At 32.3% G+C, this 14,311-nt stretch overlaps 1 protein-coding gene across 5 annotated transcripts in view; it reads left to right on the top strand.

Annotated features, from left to right (window-relative positions):
* LOC127705050 (ubiquitin-conjugating enzyme E2 T-like) overlaps window positions 1–14,311 on the top strand; it is a 240,236-nt gene that overhangs the window by 5,783 nt on the left and 220,142 nt on the right. The window contains exons 4-6 of one of the 5 annotated variants that reach the window (XR_007983617.1): window positions 2,853–2,951; window positions 9,674–9,754; window positions 11,910–12,771. The exons of 1 other annotated variant lie outside the window; for it this stretch is intronic. Coding sequence is in view for 3 of the 4 variants with exons in the window: in XM_052209320.1 (XP_052065280.1) it covers window positions 2,853–2,951; window positions 9,674–9,754; window positions 11,910–12,014 (285 nt within the window). In the remaining variant the exon portion in view is untranslated. Of the gene's footprint in view, window positions 1–2,852; window positions 2,952–9,673; window positions 9,755–11,909; window positions 12,853–14,311 lie in introns of those variants that run through there. 3 more of the 5 variants (XM_052209320.1, XM_052209319.1, XM_052209321.1) reach the window with 3 other exon arrangements.

Raw genomic sequence — 14,311 nt, 5'->3', positions numbered from 1 at the left:
CCAAAATTGTCAATTGACCCCTTAAGGAGTTTATTGCCCTTTAAAGACAATTTTTCACAATTTGTATATCTAGTTTGCTTACCTTAAAAAATCTTCTCCTTTGAAACTGCTGAATCAATTTCAGCCAAACTTGGGCTGAATGAGTTTCAGAGTATCTTGTATAAATTTTGTATTTTATTTCCTTGTATGTCAAGAAACATTAGCCACTATGGCTAAAATGGAACATAGGGGTAAAAATGCTTTTTTTTGCTTTTGAAGAAAATATGACAGATACAACATTTGTACAAAGAACATTTAAATGGAATTTTTAAGCCAGTCATTAATATATATTGAAAAGCAAAAATAATCATTGATGAAAGATTTAAGCAAAAAATTACAGGTGAGCGATTCAGGCTCTTGAGAGCCTCTTGTTCATTAAGCACTGTTAAAGTCAGAAAGTTGCTCCCACTCAACAGTCAGAGATATAACTCTATAGGGTTATTACAGAAAATAACTTGTGTGTGTTATTACAGATACTTTCATGAGTTGTCTACTCTTTATTCCTTAAATTTTCTTAATCTGCAATAACATATGTTTGTTATTTGTAAAATAGATCAAAAATATTTAAATTTATAATGGCTCTAGGGAACTCTTGAGACTTTGCGCAGAAACTAAATGCATAGCCTTTATAATTAATTTTTTAATTAAAATAATACATTTTTGATTAACCATGGTAAATCAATGAGACAAGGCATTTAAGGGATAAAATTAGCTGTAATAACATAGCTTAGTTATTAAAGGAATGTAACCTATTATATGAGACACTTGGGAATTACTGGGAAGCTTGCGCAGAACTTCATTACATGCTCTGGTCATTATTTCTTACAATGAATTAAAATACATTGTAATTAAGCATGATGTATGTCTGAGAAAATGCTTCAGAGTGATATAGAGAATCTATGATAACACCCTTAAGTTATTACAGGCATATTTTTTCTGTAATAACATATAGGTGTACTATACAAAATTGGCAAACTATGAACTGTTATTTCTTTCTATAGTTAAAGTATACATAAAGACAATAGTAATATCAATAGAACTTATATGTATTTTAACTACACTAGTGATGTATATTGTCCCTTTGAAACATGTAACATACATATGTTATCACAGTTCTTTGATTTTTTAGTCCACAATAACAAATGTATGTTATTTTTCTGTAATAACCCTATAGAGTTGTATCCCTGACCATGCTGACTGCTCAATGTAAAAAAAAAATATTAAAAAAAAAAAAATCCTTCCCTACCTACCCTAACTTTTTTTTTTTAGATGTAACTGGAACCACACACACTATTTTATTTGGCCTTATGTTATACACAAAGTTAAACAATACTCTATAGGTAAACAATTTTCATAGTGTATTCTGTAGATTGTAGTTGATGAACTAGTACTCTAAAACATCCTTCCTTCATACATGTTTTTACACCAACTTTATATGAAATTATCACTTGCCACATCTGTGAGTTTACAAGTGCCAATACGCGTGATTCCAATCACTATGTTATCTTTGTCTTTCCGTCAAAGTGTTTGGTTTTAGGTGGCATTATTTGAAGTCATTGTGATGAGCTAGAGGATGAATATTCTAATGGGGATAACTTCCTTATGACTGCTTCGATAAATGATGAAATAAATATATTTCTTTAGGCAGTGTTGGATTATGTACATAAGAATAAAGAAAACTTACTTTATCAGTTCAAAGATGCAGGGATCCAGTTAGCCCATAAAACGTTTGAATGACTTGACAAATCAGCATATGTTAAAATTGTATTTCTGGTAGTGGAAATGATATGGATCAAACATATTCTGGCTATACCCATTGGTTGCCTTCAGCTGTTTTCTACTTTATGGTCGGGTTGTTGTCTCTTTGACACATACCCCATTTCGATTCTCAATTTTACTATTCCAGTTCCCACGTGCACTCACATATTGCAAGTTGGTAAATGGTGGTTTCTAACATTTCTAGATGTTTAAACCTTCCTGTTTTACAATGATTCATTTAAAGCCAGCTAGAGTTTTTGTAAACAACTTTTTGTGTTCTTCAATATACTACAGGAAGACACGTCACCCTACCTAGACACATTATTCTGTCTTTGAGCTGACCAGTCTGTTCTCACTCCTAAATGATTATGTATTGTGTAGAAGCAGCAAATACCAAATACAACATACGCACAAGAGACTGGTATGCTGCAAAGAAATCACTGAGGTGATACATGTACTAATTAATTGGATCTGAAAAAAACTATTAAATTCTATCCTATTTAAGTAACATGTTTGGACTCCTTGTTCTTTTGAAATAACAAATAATAGAAAAAATACAATTTTGCACTTGAACTGAAAAGGTTCAAATATATTTTCAGGAAAGAGCAATTGCAATGCATAGAATTAGCAGATTTGATTTTTAGCTGACAATTTTTTTTTTAAACATTTATAAACAAAACTGTGTCCATGGTATAAGTGAATAAAATAAAGACATACATAACTACAGATAAGATTTTTTTATATCAAATATGAAGTTCTCCAACTTGTTAAAAAAGCCAGGAAAGCCATTATCTCATAGTAACTTCTGTTGGGGCGGCTGTTAGTAAAAGGGTTAATAGTATTATGATAATCATGATAAAAGTGTATACAGTTTAAATATTTTTATTGTTATAGGGGGCATGGAAGCCATGTTTAAACATCAGTACAGTGTTATTTTTATTGTTATAGTGGCATGGAAGCCATGTTTAAACATCAGTACAGTGTTATTTTTATTGTTATAGGGGGCATGGAAGCCATGTTTAAACATCAGTACAGTGTTATTTTTTTTGTTATAGGGGGCATGGAAGCCATGTTTAAACATCAGTACAGTGTTAACCAGTATACAGTTATTAATGGCAGAACCAAATCCTGAAGATCCACTGATGGCTGATATTGTAAGTACAATAACCTAAAGAGATCCCCAATGAGGATCTTCAGTGCCCTTCAACTCCGTACCTGATTTTGTCATTTAAAAAATTTTGATTCAACCATCTCTAATGAGTCCTTATTCTAAGAAACAGGCATCTGGCGTACAAAATTAAAAGTCTAGTATCTATGAGAAGTTTTTCTATAATTGAAGGTTTTATGAACAAAAATATTATTAGTATTTTCGATCATAATTCTTATATGATTTGCATATCCAGGGTTTAAGCTAGGATTTTGAGGGCTTTAGTCACTTTTGCGTGAGATGAAAATCAACATTATTTTGGGTAACAGCTAGGGACCAAGGATGTATGTATATTACTAACTATACATCTTTGTCAGACTTTGAAGGACTAATTGCATGATTTGACTGATGTGTCACTTAAATATGAAGATTAAGATATAAGATCTGAAAATCTAGTTCAAAATTTTACTTCAATTAGTTTCAGGGGACATTCCTGATCAACTAAAGTTGGGTCCCTTTTTATCAAAACCAGGAATCACAGTATAAATGAACTTGTTGAACTTTGTAAGACTATTACACTGCATAATCATTATCCTTATAAGACGTTAAAATCGATATTTTGAATTAATTTCTATAAAGTTGGAACCAAGGATTTGTACAAATTCACATGGAACGATTCTAATAACCATTTGATAACTGTAAATTGTAAATTAATTGAGAATAGACTATTTTCATATTACCGACTTTTGACTCCGGATTATATAATTTGTCGACTGGTTACCTTGGACATCATGGTACACGGTCAAGTAAGAGCAACCAAAATAAGTAAAATCAAACATATAATCGGTGTAATTTGAGGGGAAAGTTTACTGTTTTCCGATGATTTTGTAGTGGAAAAAAATGTTTAGCAGGTAATTTTCCCCAAAAGTTGTACCGATTGAAAGCTTGGTTTTATTCTTTAGCTTGCTCTTACCTGACTTGGTACCATGATGTCCAAGGTAACCAGTCGACAAATTACAAGCCAGGAAAATTTTTAAAATGCTGTTTACATTTTGGAGGTAAAAAGATAGAATGTGCAAAATTGTATAGATATCTTGGAATCACATTTACATCTAGTGGTATATTCAAGCAGTGTAAAGATGAATTATACAACAAATCTTTAAAAGCATGTTTTAAGCTGCAGAGATGCTTATTTATCATCTAACCCTAGTATTGCCACTTTTTTACATCTTTATGATCACACAATTAAACCATACTATTATATGGCAGTGAAATATGGGGAATGTTTCGTACTGATTCAGCTGCTTGTAAAAAAGATAATGATTATATATTGGAAAAAGTTTTTGGTCAGGATTCTTCTAAAAAAAGTTCATAACAAATTTATGAAATATATTCTTGGTGTAAACAGAAAGTCCAGTAACATAGCTGTGATGTCAGAGCTTGGTAGATTTCCTATTTATTTTACTATAATTTTATCAATGTTAAAATATTGTCATAGACTGGAAGGTTTGAAAGAAGGATTATTATTTGATGCATTCATATGTTGTAAACAATTACATATTTCTAATGTAAATACATGGTACTCTAGTATAGATTATATTCAGAGAGAGATTGAATTACCAAATTTTGACCAATCAATTGGTTGTTTATGTCAGTATGTTAAAAATAAACTATGTGAAAGTTATTTAACATTTTGGAATAGGCTGAAGTATCAAACAATTAACTCTGAAAAATGAAAGCTTGGTACTTATTTTTCTATAAATAATTGTTTTAAAAAAGAAAAATATTTAGAACTACAGGATTTAAAAAAAGACAGTCAATTTGTAAATTTTAGAATAAGTGCTCACTCTTTAAAAATTGAGACAGACAGATATTCAAAAAAATATATAGAAAGAGCGTCTTTGTTCAAATTGCTCACTTGGTAAAGTTGAAGATGAGCTTCATTTTTTGTTTGAATGTCCTCTTTATGATACTCAAAGGGAAGACTTTTTTCAATACATATCTGACAATTTTTATAATTTTAAAAATTTAAATAAATCTTCTAAATTTTTATGGCTCTTGACTCAAGAAAATGTAACTCTTATGGAAAAACTGGGCTGTTATATTTGTGACTGTTTTGAATTAAGGAGATCAGGTATGCATATTGACACTAAGTCAAGTAAATGATTTGAGAATGAATGCATATAACGTAATTTTATTCTTTTATTCACAATATATATGTGGTTTTTGGCTCTGATTCTGACCAATGCTAATATACTAAATATATATTTTCAAGTGACTATTATTGTTGTTGTTACCAATTATGTAAATCAATTGTATCTGATTTTATGCCCTTTATGGGCCCTGTAATTTTGGAAATAAAAATATTCTATTCTATTTTATTCTATAATCCGGAGTCAAAAGTCGGTAATATGAAAATAGTCTATTGATCATGTATACTTTCGATTTTCAAATGAAATGTAAACGGGAAGTGACAAGTAGATAATAAATTCAGAATGAATCCGGATTCATCTATGGACTGATTCGTGTTTAAAAAAAGGCAGGAAATTATAAATTTTTTTTATTTCAATTTGCTGAGTAAGAACTATATTTGTCTCTCTCATTTATTTTGGCACTAAATTTATTTCGTATTTTACGTTTTAGTGTCTTTAAATTCATAGGAATACTTTCATGCATGCGCAGTATATTGTAAAGGAAGCACCTGTTTGACTCGTTGATGATGATGGAAGTTTTTAATGTGAAAACATTTCTGAACGTTTTGAATAAAGTTCTATCTTTTTAATCGAAATTGAACGTTTTATATCAAATTTTACGAAAATACGATCATCTGACGAAACTACGACAAATGAACTGCAAGTTATGATCGTTTTAGAAATATTGAAATAAACGTATTTACACTTTTGGTATTTAGCTATATTTTGCCTCCAAATGACCTTAGATATACTCCAAATCACCTTTTGACGTCAGAGAACAATCACTTTTTAATTGTGACGTCAAATGTTTTGAATTATGATGTCAAAGTTTACGGGAACCTGTGTGATTTTTACGTAATGGCGGACAAATTTGCATACAAGTGTAAATACGTCTATTAAAAAGCGAATTGTCCAGGGGAAAACAATTTTGTTCAAATGACGAAACTACGAAAAGCGAACTGCAAATTGTGGTCGTTGGCCTTGAGAAATATTGAAATTAAAATGCAGACTGACTAATTTTACTGGGGAAAATAATTAACCGGATTAGTGACCCATCCGATGGCGATAAGCGGATTAGCTGTCATCACAACTTTATAACACCTGTTGTAAATGTTAATTAGCTGAGGGTCATAAACTTGGCAGAAACATGTAGACAGGTAGAATAATAGTATTTTTCATGCGAAAATATTTTTACACTTTCCAAATTTAAGTGACGAAATTGATTTGAAATACTTTCGTCATTTTGAAAACAGTTTCGTAAATTACGAAAGTGACGAGCGCTAGCAAATCTACATATACTTGAATTGGATGGGTCCCTTAGCATTTTTTCCTGTCATGGGAAAACTTGACGTCATACGAATGAAAAATCTCAAGATGAAGATTATTCCATTTCTTGTACGCTTCAAATGTTAATAAATATAATATCTCATTAAAATGAAGTTTTTGAGGTAGGTGTTATTTTATTTTAGATTCTATTGCATTAATCGAACATTAATGGATTTCAGAATGTCAATATGGCGGCTTACTCCTTAGTTACGAAATGTCAATTGTGCATTTGATGGTAAATAGTAGCCAATGTACCAAAAAAATGCTAATTAAAAATTGCAAATGTTTGGGTTAAGAATTATAAGGATTAAACACATTTTCTCTAGAGGTTATTGATGTGTAAACTGGGTCGCTGTCTCACAAACTTTATTCAGTTTGTGAGTTAATCGCCCCAGTTTACACATCAATAACCTCTAGAAAAAATGTGTTTAGTCCTATAATGTTTATGACAGACTGTGTAATATTTCAATAAACATTTCCCAAATTTTCTACTACAATGTACCATATATAGGGATTGTTCGTGAAATATCAAGGAGGATTCCCCCAATTTTTTTTTATTTCCAGAAAGTTTTCCAACTTGTTTGAAGATTTATGTACTGCTGCTTTCAGTCATGTCAGCATAGATGCCAACCATTATGATTTTCCCGTAATTGTTACGAATTTTGGACGAAAATTACGGTGTTACGATTAACAGTCTATTTGTTACGGATTTACGTTCATTAACTGTCCAGAACAGTTCTCTGTTTATATATACATTTTTGTCGAGCCGTCGACTTTTGTCGAAAAAGCGAGACATAGCGATTTTACATTCCGTCGGCGTCCACAAATATTCACTCTGTGGTTAAAGTTTTTGAAATTTTAATAACTTTCTTAACCTATCCTGGATTTCTACCAAACTTGGACAGAAGCTTGTTTATGATCATAAGATAGTATCCAGAAGTAAATTTTGTAAAAAAAAATTCCTGTTTTTCCATATTTTACTTATAAATGGACTTAGTTTTTCTGCCAGGAAACATTACATTCACTCTTTGGTTAAAGTTTTTAGAATTTTAATAACTTTCTCAAACTATCATGGATTTCTACCAAACTTGGACAGAAGCTTGTTTATGATCATAAGATAGTATCCAGAAGTAAATTTAAAAAAAAAATCATGTTTTTCAGTATTTTACTTATAAATGGACTTAGTTTTTCTGCCAGTTAACATTACATTCACTCTGTGGTTAAAGTTTTAAAAATTTTAATAACTTTCTTAAACTATCCTGGATTTGTACCAAACATGGACAGAAGTTTGTTTATGATCAAAAGCTAGTATCTAGAAGGAAATTTTTATTAAAATTTTGTAGTTTGTTTATCCATATTTTACTTATGAATGGACTTAGTTTTTCTTCCAGTTAACATTATATTACATACAGTCTGCAGTTAAATTTTTTAAAACATTTATTAGATTCATAAACTATCCTGGATTTTTACCAAACTTGGACAGAAGCTTCTTACAATAAAAAAATTGTATCGAGAGGAATATTTTTAAATATTGTTAAATTTTTTCCTCATCTCATTTTTGTTGAGCCTGCGATTAAGAGCAAAAGTGGCCGAGACACTGGGTTCCGTGGAACCCTTACGAATTTTTTATCATTGTGACGCTTCATTTTTGGTTAGAATCGTGTAACACATTAAGCTCTTGAATGATTCGGACTGTTATTTTCCTTGGGGTTTCTCGGGACTATCTACCAGTGTGAAACATCTCTCCATTTCTTGTAAAATTCCGAATAATTCATGAATGCAATTTTACAATGTCTGGTGAAACAATTAAATTTGTGACGCAAGGAAAAAAAACTCTAACAACGAAAATGAAAACCGGAACATTATGCCTTTTGCATATATTGTGAACAAGACTTCCATTTAACGCGATGGTGGATGTTCCTCACTTTCTCATCAACTTTGAATCATGGTTTTGCTGAATAAAGGAAATCATGTATTTGTTATTGTGTGCCACTCCCAAGGGTGGCTGGGGAATAGAAATATGGTCACTACAGGTCTTCTTCCGACCGGCAGTAAAATCCTTGCCAAAGTGAAGCATTCGTTTGGCTGTGCAGGTTGTACAAGTATGCAGCCACGTCCAATCAGAACGGGGACGTTAAATCTGATGCCTGGTGTTCAAAGAGTGCCATGCGCTCTGCACGTTTAGAGCCGTTGTAACAAATCTTTTAGGGAACCGTAGGTGGCCTGTTGCAATGCTAAATGTCTATCCCATATCCAATATACCCTAATTTTCCAGTGACATAAATTTCCCCGACCTTCATCCCGAACAGCCTAAATCACAGGATCTAACTGTTGTATTTACTGTTTATTTGTTTTTGTCCAGAGCATGCATGAAATATTTGCCACTGGACCTTAAGCAACCAATAATCAATCAATCATATCACTGTGTGCCTGGTTATTATAAAATTTTACAGAGAAAATATTATTACTGACAAAATACACAAATTACGGAAATCTTAACACCTTTTTACTGATTGCACCAAAAGGGGGTTGGCATCTATGTGTCAGTCATTTTTTCAATTTTTTTTTGCATTTTAATGCTGTTAATATTTAAGGAAATGTTTGATTTGCATGATTTGAACATCCACATTATAAAAATGACTGTTCTTTAAGTTCACATGTGTTGGTGTTGCTTGATCATACAAAAAATTACCCTTCTGTAGGTTCTGGACAAGACTTGATTTTAACACCAGTAATAATAAAATTCAATCATTACAGAAATGATTCAAGCAGTAAATTTTTTTTTTCAAGATCAAGCCAAAAGTGTTAAGGGGATTTCTTGGCCTCAGGCTCTAGAAATTTTCAGTCCCTGTAATAAAATTAAAAAATCAGTTCATTTATCATACAGTAAATACTGTAAGGACTAAACAGGGCAGGCTTTGATTGTGAAAAGGGAGGAAGGTTTGGAAGATATAGTAAAGTTTTTTTTTTGCATAGCTGAATAATGTGAAACTGGCACTGAAAGAAAAAAAAAGATGTTGGCCTTCATTTTATTTGAAGGTGCTTGATATTTGAAAGCTAAACATTGTACATATATATAAAAGGCAAAACAATTTTATAATTTTTTAATCATGAAAAAGATGAAATAATATCAGTGTGGCAAATGTTGTGTTTTTATTTTATTGTCTTGAAGTCATTTTTTCTCACTACTCTCATTAACTCTTTATTGCAGTCTAATGAATATAAATACAACAAGACCTTGTATGTAGAGAATGCAAAACAGTGGACTAAAAATCATGCTGTCGAGAAAAATGTAAGTGGTATAATTCCTTGATTAAGGACTTTGGTACCACAGCATGTCATATATATTGCAGTAGAAGAGAGGGGAAAGTTACCAAAGGGACATTCAAACTCATAAGTCCAAAACAAACTGAAGATGTCATGGCAGAAAAACGACCAAAAGACAAAATAATCAACAAAACACAACAAAGAAAACTCAAGACGGAGTTAGGGGCGATCTCATGTACATGTGCTCTGGAAGAGTAAGAATATCTTCTCCACATGTGACGCCTGTGGTATTCCTCCTATAAAATATGAGCTGCGTCAGATAGAAAGGGCCCTTATGCAAGTGCAGGTATACATGTTGAAGTACTTAAATTGATTTTAGAACATTCAAATACGAAATAAAAGATGAAATTAGGTCTGTTCTATATAGGTCTGATAACAACTCAATTTTCAAACAGTTACAGACTTTCCATAGAGATTTTTTCAACCCCAAATAAGTTAAAAGATATATTGATATTCATTTGCATCAGGTTTATTTCTAACCGAAGCAGCTTGTATGTTGATCAAAAAAGTTTACATTACTGTTTGGTGTTAAATATACAAATTGCTGTACAAAATCTTTTGTCATATGCATATTACTAGAATTTTAGCAAAGAAAAAAGGAATGGCAACAGAAACTCATTATGTCATGCCACACCATGTTGATATAGATGTTTGTTTCCAATTTTTGTCTCGCCTTGACAGTGTCAAAAAGCGAGACAAAGGTATGTTGTTTCCGGCGTCGGCGACGGCGGCGTCAACAATGTATTAGTTTGTGATTAGATCTACTTTATGGGAAACACTAGTGGTAGGTCAATGATATTTGGTATGCAGTTGTAATAGCATTGGCACATCTCATTACCATGCAGATTATTTGGCCCTACCCCCTCAGTCACAGTCTATTGACTTCTAAACTTTGCTTAGTTTACATGTATTAGTTTGTGATTAGGTCAGTTTATGGGGAACAACTAGTGGTAGGTCAATGATATTTGTTATGCAGTTATATAAGCATTAGCATATCTCATTTCCATGGAGATTTTTTGGCCCCTCCCCCTCAGTCATGGTTTATTGACTTTGAAACTTTTGCTTAGTTTTCATGTATTAGTTTGTGATTAGGTCAGTTAAAGGGGGACAGTTAGTGGTAGGCCAATGTTAATTGGTATATGCAGTTGTATAAGCATTAGCACATCTTATTTCCATGGAGAATATTTGGCCCCGCCCCCTCAATCATGGTCTATTGGCTTTGAAACTTTTGCTTAGTTTACATATGTATTAGTTTGTGATTAGGTCCGTTTAAGATGAACCACTAATGTTAAGTCAATGATATTTTGTATGTAAATGTATTGGCTTTGCAAGTTTCATTTCCATGGAGATTATATAACCCCACCCCCTCATTATGGTTCATTGACTTTGAAACTTTTACATAGTTTACAAGTTAATGTTTGTGTTTAGGTTTGTTTAAAGGGAACGACTTGTGAAAAGTCAATGGTATTTGGTATGTTTAGCCCTGTACCTTCAGTCATGGTTCATTGACTTTGAATGTTTGCATAATTTACATGTTAAAGTATTACTATTTTAATTTCAACATTTGCATTATCAAAATAACAAATAGGCGAGACATATCTCTGTGATAACAGTTTATTCTAAATAACAATGCAAATTCCTGTTAAGTTTGAATTTTTTGTAAGTGGTTTATTTTGCTTAATTTTGAAAGTACTTTTTTAAGATGAAATTGCTAAAAAAATCATCTAGTCTTAATTTGTTCTTTGCAAAAGATTAGAATCACAGAGAGTCATAACACGAAAACTTAGTCTCAAAATAGATTTTGCGCTTAAAATCCCAAATTTTTATTGCTGAACTGATACCTACAGTTGCTAACCTATTGTCATTCGGTCACTGGTGGAATAATTGTCTCATTGGCAATCATATCACATATTCTAATTTTATGCTGATACACCTGGTTTAAAAATACTATTGTTTGATTGGTGAAAGTTTTTATTTACACAAAATAGACTATAGGTCTGCTTTTAGAAACAAATGTGAATCTTGATTTAGTCTTAAAATTGGAGGCAACCACACTCACATCATACACTTTCAATTGTATTTTCTAATGCAGTGTATATTTTTCTTATATAAATCTACAGGTCAGTGAAGAAAATCCAATGAAAGCTAAATCAGTCACAGACACAGGAGTAAAGTGTACTCAACCCATGTGTGATGTTACCAACAAAAAAGCAAGAGATTCTTGACAATGCTGTTGGATGTTGACTTCAATTTTATAATTGCCATCTACTGTGATGTGATCACTGGTGATCATACCTGTGTTGGACATAGGACACTTAAAAAAGTCTTGCATCTATATTGCTACATATATATGTCATTGAAATAAGGTGTATACAAATATCTTTTTAAATTTGAACAATGTTTTTAAAGCCTATGGACTTGAATAATTCATAGATGTCAAGTCTTACTTTTGTGGCTGTCCCTTATACATTCATGAAATTAATTATAAAAAAAATGATTCCAAGAAAAGCTGTCAATAGAAGTTTGTTCAAGACTGTGGAATCATTATTATTCATTGGATACCAATTTTCATGGATATTTGAACCACGAAATTTTAATGTTCATCAAATGACAAATTTTCTATAGGCTTGTATGCAGACTTCGCCAAAAAAATGAAATTAGACATCCATGAACTTGAAAGTTTTCTTTAATCCACGAAAAATTGGTACCCATGAAAATAAATGAATCCAAAGTATACATGTATTAGTGCTGTAAAAACTTTTTGTTTATTTTTGTTATTGGGTTGCTTTCATTTTAACATTATCAAATACCCTAATTCTCTTGTTAATCTTTGAAAATTGTATATTTCTGTTGTTTTGAACTATTTATGATCATTCCTGTGTAAGGAGAGAATGTTCTGTATAAAGGGAGTTAATCATCTTTGACATTTGATGTAATGAGCTATTTTTAATCCTGTATTAGGAGAGAATGTTCTGTACAAAGGTAGACAACTTTATTTTTGTATTAAACTAGACATGCTAGAAATAAATGAATATTGTGCCAAATTAAACACTGAAAAAGAAATTCGACCTTCTCTTTTCTTATCATGGATCCAGATATTGGTTTTTTGTGTCTCACCTATTGCAGTATGCGAGACATAGGGATTACTGTCTGGCATAAACTATTTGTATAAAGCTTTTATATTTCAGAAAGTACAAGACCTAGATGCTTCATACCTTGTATGCAGATACCTTATGTTACAAAGTTTTAATTTGTCCATTGTCCTTGACCTCATTTCATGGTTCATCCACTGCTTGAAATAAAATACAGTTTTTTTTGTCATGTGAAATTTACACTCATAATGTAATGAGTAATAGGATAACTGTATTTGGTATATGGGTTCCTTGCAATGTGACAATGTCTGAGAGACATGGTTCTGACCTCGACCTCGTTTCATGGATCAGTGATTAAGGTTAAAGTTACATGATAAGGTCCGTTTCACAGATACTGTAATTAGTAAGTCAATTAAATTTGGTGTATGGAATGATTGTAAGGAGCACATGTAACTTTTTAGCTCACCGGGGCCCAAAGGGCCCCATGTGAGCTTATGCCATCACTTGGCGTCCGTCGTCGTCGTCGTCTGTTGTCGTAAACTATTTCAAAAATCTTCTCCTCTGAAACTACTGGGCCAAATACCTTCAATCTTTAACTAAATGTTCCTTAAGGTATCTAGTTTATAAATTGTATCCGAAGTTTTGATCCATCGACAAACATGGCCACCATGGCTAAAAATAGAACATAGGGGTCAAATGCAGTTTTTGGCTTATATCTCAAAAACTAAAGCTTTTAGAGCAAATCTGACATTGGGTAAAATTGTTCAATTGGTCAAGATCTATCAGCTCTGAAATTTTCAGACGAATCGAACAACCCATTGTTGGGTTTCTGCCACCGAATTGGTAGTTTTAACAAAATTTTGCAGTTTTAGTCTCGCCTTGACGGAGTCAAAAAGCGAGACATAGGTATGCTGTTTCCGGCCTGTGTGACGGTAGCGATGGCGTCAACAATGTATTAGTTTGTGATAAGGTCGAGTTCATGGTGAACCACTAGTGGTAGGTCAATGATATTTGGTATGCAGTTGTATTAGCATTGGCATATCTCATTACCATGGAGATTTTTAGGCCCCGCCCCCTCAGTCAAGGTCTATTGACTTTGAAACTTTTCATAGTTTACATGTATTAGTTTGTGATTAGGTCAATTTATAGGGAACCACTAGTGGTAGGTCAATGATATTTGGTATGCAGTTGTAAAAGCAGTGGCATATCTCATTTCCATGGAGATTATTTGGCTCTGCCCCCTTAGTCATGGTCTATAGACTTTGAAAATTTTGCTAAGTTAACATGTATTAGTTTGTGATTAGGTCAGTTCAAGGGGAACCATTAGTGGTAGGCCAATGTTAATTGGTGTTCAGTTGTATAAGCATTAGCACATCTCATTTCCATGGAGAATATTTGGCCCCACCCCCTCAGTCATGGTCTATTTACTT

The sequence above is a fragment of the Mytilus californianus genome, unplaced genomic scaffold, assembly GCF_021869535.1.
Source record: "Mytilus californianus isolate M0D057914Y unplaced genomic scaffold, xbMytCali1.0.p SCAF_6, whole genome shotgun sequence".
NCBI lineage: Eukaryota > Metazoa > Mollusca > Bivalvia > Mytilida > Mytilidae > Mytilus > Mytilus californianus.
The sequence above is the reverse complement of the archived record's forward strand: the minus strand, read 5'-3'. Positions and strand labels throughout refer to the sequence as shown.